This window comes from Podarcis raffonei, chromosome 4, assembly GCF_027172205.1.
Source record: "Podarcis raffonei isolate rPodRaf1 chromosome 4, rPodRaf1.pri, whole genome shotgun sequence".
Lineage (NCBI taxonomy): Eukaryota > Metazoa > Chordata > Lepidosauria > Squamata > Lacertidae > Podarcis > Podarcis raffonei.
This window is the reverse complement of record NC_070605.1, coordinates 10455710-10461709: the sequence shown is the minus strand read 5'-3', so window position 1 is coordinate 10461709 and position 6000 is coordinate 10455710. Positions and strand designations below refer to the sequence as shown.

The 6000-nt window shown below is 46.2% G+C and overlaps 1 protein-coding gene across 10 annotated transcripts in view; it reads right to left on the bottom strand.

Moving 5' to 3' along the window:
- Positions 1-283: 283 nt before the first annotated feature.
- EMSY (EMSY transcriptional repressor, BRCA2 interacting) overlaps positions 284-6000 on the bottom strand; it is a 44046-nt gene continuing 38329 nt past the window's right edge. For 9 of the 10 annotated variants that reach the window (XM_053385432.1, XM_053385427.1, XM_053385426.1 and 6 more), the window contains 2 exons: positions 3202-3708; positions 284-1657 (listed from right to left, as the gene is read on the bottom strand). In XM_053385432.1, coding sequence (XP_053241407.1) covers positions 1466-1657; positions 3202-3708 — 699 coding nt within the window. In that variant the 3' untranslated portion in view covers positions 284-1465. Of the gene's footprint in view, positions 1658-3201; positions 3709-4223; positions 4322-6000 lie in introns of those variants that run through there. The other variant, XR_008330091.1, reaches the window with a different exon arrangement.

Sequence of the window (6000 nt, the reverse complement as noted above, 5' to 3'; positions counted from 1 at the left end):
ATCATACTTCACTTTCCGGAGTGTTCTCTCAAGCGGCCATTTAATTACAAAACACTAAAATCACCATTTAGAAAATATTTGACACAAGTTGTATTAGAGCCTTCAGAGAATATCTACTTGAAGTAGTATTTCAGCACCAAAAAAAACAGGGCAGTTCAACTGATATGTATATACAGGAGACATCAAAAATGCTTATTTATAATGAAATCTATACAAAAAAGAAAAAAGTCACGTTAAAAAACCAGTTCCTATATACAGTTCTTTCTTTCCCCCCCTTTTTAAAAAAAAAGCAACGTCTTCATTACTTAGTTGTACAGACCGTTTCTTACTTTATACTACAGTTGATTCAGTCAACGCAACACACACACCTTTAAAAAAATTGTATTATTTGTTGTGCAAACAAAAATGGTAAGGCTTGGAAAAGGATCATCTCAGAAACAACAGAAGGTCAGTAATTTTAAGGTGTGTTTTCTTTGTAAAGTCTCTTGACAGTCATAATTAAATTTCCTCTTTTTTAAAAAAGAAAAAAAGCACATAAGAACAAAAGAAATGTCTGGATGTCACAACCCACAACACAGTTCCTCTCTCGGATTATCAATGCCCTTTGTTCTGTTTTTGAGACGTATTTCTCCCACCCTGCAGCTTAAAGATCAAACCGTTTCTCTTTACAAAAAAGAAAAGAAAGTATTGAGGTTGCTGGGCCTGTTTAACAGGACCAAGGATCGTGAAGCTGGAATTCTCTCTTCAGGTTTTCCTATTTTGAATAAATAAAAATAACTTTAAATGTGGAACGATTTCATCTATGCCCGGAAGAAATGTGATTTCTTGGTGTCTGATCCAGTAAGAGGATCTCCTCGCAGCGTGTTTTCCCTGTGATCCTGAGTGTTCCTGGACAATACTGCTTTGTGTTTAGAAGCGGCCGATCTTCATAAGCTTATTTGAAAATAAAATGGCACATCAGTGCAGGGAAGCCACAACACATACTAGACAAAATTTCTTAAGTGCTTTCCCAGCACCAAAGGACCTAGGCATGCTACGTTTAAAAAAAATAAAATAAAATTACAAACATCTTGTGATGGGAGTTTCATTCAACTACAAACGGAGAGCGCTGCTGCCTGTTTTCAACCAAGAACGTTTTTATCAGCCGGTCCAGAATGTCGTAGCAAACAAAAACTTCGGTGACGCCGTTAAGAAATAAAAACCGCCGCGTGTTTTTCTTCTTTGCTTGAAAAAAAAATACATTCCCACTGTCGTACGGCTAAACCGGCGCAGCAACACCATCTACCTCCAAAATCGTTTCGCGACCACTGCTGTTCTCCGCCAGCACCCCGTTGCTTGGCGAGCCCCCCCCAAAAGTGCTTCTGGAGAATACTACAAGGGAGTCTTCGACACCAGCAGCCGAGTCTTTGCTTCGCCTTCCAGGGACCAGCATCCTTTTAAAGTGCACACCAGCATCCCAGGCACGCTACGAGTGTTCGGAGCTCTGCATTGGGCTGGGCTCGGTCCCGTCCTCATTGCCGCTGTCGAGGTCCTGTTCCATCGCAGTCTCCTCCTCGTCGAGGCGCTGGCTGGTGAAGTTGTTGAGCTCCAGGAGGCCGCTGGGCTCCACAACCACGTTGGAGGTGGAATGGCAGGCCACGGAAAACTGAGGGATCGTCTGGAAGAGGAGGAGGGAAACTGTGCATTAACAGCCATATGAGAAATATGTAAAATAACTAAGCAAGTATTAGACATCACCCCAGAATTGGCCCTGCTAAACATCTTCTAAGACAACAATGGCCATTTACACCACAAAGAACTCATAACCCATCTACTTTCAGCAGCCAGAAACACCATAACCAGACACTGGAGAGACCTGTCAGGAGTAAGCATAGACCAATGGTACCAAATAGTATGGGAAACAGCCCTACTAGAAAAATTAACCGATAAACTGAAACTGACACGGGGACAAACAGAAGAAGACGTCTTTATGGCTCCCCTTTATCACATACACAGCCCAACAAGACAATGACAATCCTCCACCAACAGCATACAAATCAATATGGCTAACCTGATCCAAAACACCCACCTACCCACCCCACTCACACATGAAAACAAAGACCACCACAGCCAACCACAAATGAACAGCCACACCCTAGGCCAACCCCAACCTCTCTCCCCACCAAAGGAACACAAGTGAACAGCAGAGAACCTGCGAGAACAACGCTGACACCAAACCCTACATACATTAAGCAAAATAGAAACATCACCACCCGACCCCCCCCACCCGACCCCCCCACCCCTTTTCTTCCTAATGTCTCAACAAATGAAACTGATTTGTAAAAATGTTACATGGAAAAAATACGAGAGACATTACACATACTTCTGTAAAACAATAAAAACTTTAATAAAAACATAGCAAAGCTAAAGGGGAGGAAGGCGAAGAGAGCTTAAAGGCACTTTTTGTGACAGCTTTCTTATTTTTAAAAAAATTTATACTTCTCAGATACAGTGGGACCTCTAGTTATGAACTTAATTCGTTCCGGAGGTCTGTTCTTAACCTGAAACTGTTCTTAACTAGAGGCGTGATTTCGCTAATGGGGCCTTTTACTGCCGCTGGCACACGATTTCCGTTCTCTTCCTGGGGCAAAGTTCTCAACTTGAGATAACTCTTCCAGGTTAGCAGAGTTTGTAACCTGAAGCATTTGTAACCTGAGGTACCACTGTTCAACTCCTGAAACCGTTCAAAAACCAAGGCTCGGCATCCGATTGGCTGCAGGAGCTTTTGTAATTCAGAAATCAGGACACTTACTGCTGGGCTTTTGGCGTTCGGGAGCCGATTTGTTTGTCAACTAAGCCGTTCAAGAACCAAGCTTCCACTGTATTTACAGTGGTACCTCGGGTTAAGTACTTAATTCGTTCCGGAGGTCCGTTCTTAACCTGAAACTGTTCTTAACCTGAAGCACTTTAGCTAATGGGGCCTCTTGCTGCCGCCGCACGATTTCTGTTCTCATCCTGAAGCTAAGTTCTTAACCCAAGGTACTATTTCTGGGTTAGCAGAGTCTATAGCCTGAAGCGTATGTAACCTGAAGCGTATGTAACCCGAGGTACCACTGTATACATTTCACTGATTTTACAATCATTCTGACATTTTAAAATGTGACTTCCTTCCTCCCCTTTCTGCGGTTCCTTAAACTTCTCTTTTATCTCCCCCCCGTTTACCTGGATCAAGATCTCCGCAGGAATCTCCTCCACTTTCTTTGGGGCGATATTCTGGATGCGAATGAAGTGGTTGCCGGCAGCCGGGGTGCCCTGCTTCCTCTCTGGCAAGGGCAGCCTGACGGCAGGGGGGCTCGAGGCAGAGTCCAGGCGCTTGGGCTGCTGGAGGACCGACGCTGCCATCCCGACCGTGGCCACTCTCAGCACCGAGGCGGGCACCGATTCCGCTTCGCCGGGTGGCCCGCCGGCGGCGGGGGAGGCCTTGCTGTTTGGTGGGTCCGCCGCCACGCGGTCCGCGCTGGTGTCGATCTGGGCTTCCATCATGGACATTTTCAAAATGTCCGCCACCGCCGTCTTTGCGGACACCTGGGCGGGAAAGAGGTTCGGAAGAGGCGGCGCCAGCTTGGGTACCGCACTGATGCTGGTCACCTTGGAGACGGTGGGCGGCTGGTGGCCTTCAAAGGTTATCTTTGTAACAGAGGATCCTTGGGTTATGATGGGCTGGTGCACCTGGGAATTAAAAGGGGGTTTATGCGCGTTACAGGCAGGTTGGCGGGACGGATGGCGCTACTTAAACCTAAATGACAGTAATAAACACCAGCAATGGGGGCGTGATTTTGAAAGTGAAAGTGCTGTGAGACAGAATAATCCATAGCAACATAAGGGGGATAATAAGTTAAGAGGCAGGAGAGGCTTTCAGACTGCGAGATGCCTTGCTTAGGCATCTGCAACCAGCAGTCCCGTATTCCTTTGGGATTTACACCCCCCAAAGCATTTCCCTGCTCAATTCCACCCCTGCCCCCACCTCAAAAGGCTCAGAGAGCCAGTTTTAAAAAGAGAGGAGTGACTTTTTGCCCCTAAGCGTCTATGGCAATCGATACATGTTTTTGTCTGCTGATTCATTTTTCCTTGGTTTCCCCTTCGTGGTTTTGCGCCCTTCCCCAAGGAAAAGGAGGTTTGCTCTTCTCAGAGGAAGCAGTTTTTACTAAGCTGAGGGTGATGTAAAACGACAAAGGAAGACGTACAATGGAGGTCCTTAGAGTGCCGCCGGGCCTTCGTCTTTACGTTCCACAGAAATTAACAAAAAAAGGTATTACGGGGACAGAAATCAATAACTTTATACCTAAAAAGAAGAACAAAACAAAAGTGAAAATGAAATAAAATCAGGAAATCGGTCCATGCAATGGCAGTTGCAAAAGATCTGTATTTAGAAAGCGTCTGAAACTAACAGAAATCACTAGCCTGGCGGGGCTTCTCTTCCTAGCACAGAGAGGGGTTGCTCCTTCCTTGCACCCAGCTCTGACTTTCAAAAAATACACTCATGGCACAGCATAGCTTAAACGTGAGCTTAATCACCGTGCAGCTATGAAGTTAAATGGGTGACCTTGGAGCCAGACACTCCCTCAGCCTAAGGGTCACAGCTCAGATCAGCTGCCTTGCATGCCAAAGCTCCCAATTTAAATCCCTAGCAGCATTCCCAGGTAGGGCTGAGAGAGACCTCTGAAACCACGTAGCGCCTCTGTCAAGTCATGTCTGTCAATGCTGAGCTAGGGAGACCCGCGGTCCGACTGCATACAAGACAGCTTTCTATGTTCTTCCTATCCTATGTCACAGAGCTGTAGCGAGGATAAAATGGGGACAAGGAGAACCAAGAAATCTACCTTGTGCTCCTTGCAGGAGAAGTCATCATACATACAGAACAATTGCAAGTTATGTGCATTTAACTTGCACAAGGAGGGCTGGTTGAAACCGTGCAACTTAAATCCAAGCAAGGTGGAGCATTTAAGAGTTCTTTTGGGCTTCCCTGGCACAGAAAGAGATGGGAAGCTCTGCGCCTTGCTTTTGGGGTGGAGGGAGGGCAAAACCCTCTTGGAGCATGGATTTTGGGAGGCTCTCAATGTCCCGTAAAGCTATCTGAGATCCGGCAAGATCTCAAATGAGCATCGCTGTGCTACTTTTATTGTTGTTAGCCGCTCTGAGCCCGGCTTCGGTTGGGGAGGGCAGGATATACCGTAAATAAAGTATTATTATTATTATCGCCAGCATTCCAGAGTGGGCACACCGAATAGGCCTTGCCCTCCAAACATAGAATCGAAGAGTTGGACTAGGGTCATCTAGTCCAACCCCCTGCAATGCAGGAATCTCAGCTAAAGCATCCATGGCAGCTGGCCATCTAACCTTTGCTTAAAAACCTCCAAGGAAGGAGAGTTCACAACCTCCCGAGAGAGACCATGCCACTGTCTAACAGCTCTGTTAGAGCAGTTCTTTCTGATGTTTAGTCAGAATCTACTTTCTTGTAACATGAAGCCATTGGTTCGAGTCCTACAGTCCAGGGCAGGAGAAAACAAGCTTGTTCTCTCTTCCATGTGACAACCCTTTAGCTATTTGAAGATGGCAGATATCTGAAGCAAGTTGGAGAGCTTAAAAGCTCCTAAATGGCCTCGGCCCAGTAGACCTGATGGAGCGTCTCCACCCCCATCGTTCTGCCCGGACTCTGAGGTCCAGCGCAGAGGGCCTTCTGGCGGTTCCCTCGTTGCGAGAAGCAAAGCAACAGGGAACCAGGCAGAGAGCCTTCTCGGTAGTGGCACCCGCCCTGTGGAACGCCCTCCCATCAGATGTCAAAGAAAAAAATAACTACCAAACTTTTAGAAGACATTTAAAGGCTGCCCTGTTTAGGGAAGCTTTTAATGTTTAATACGTTATTGTATTTTAGTGTTTTGTTGGAAGCCGCCCAGAGTGGCTGGGGGGACCCAGCCAGATGGGCGGGGTATAAATAAAATTATTATTATTATTATTATTATT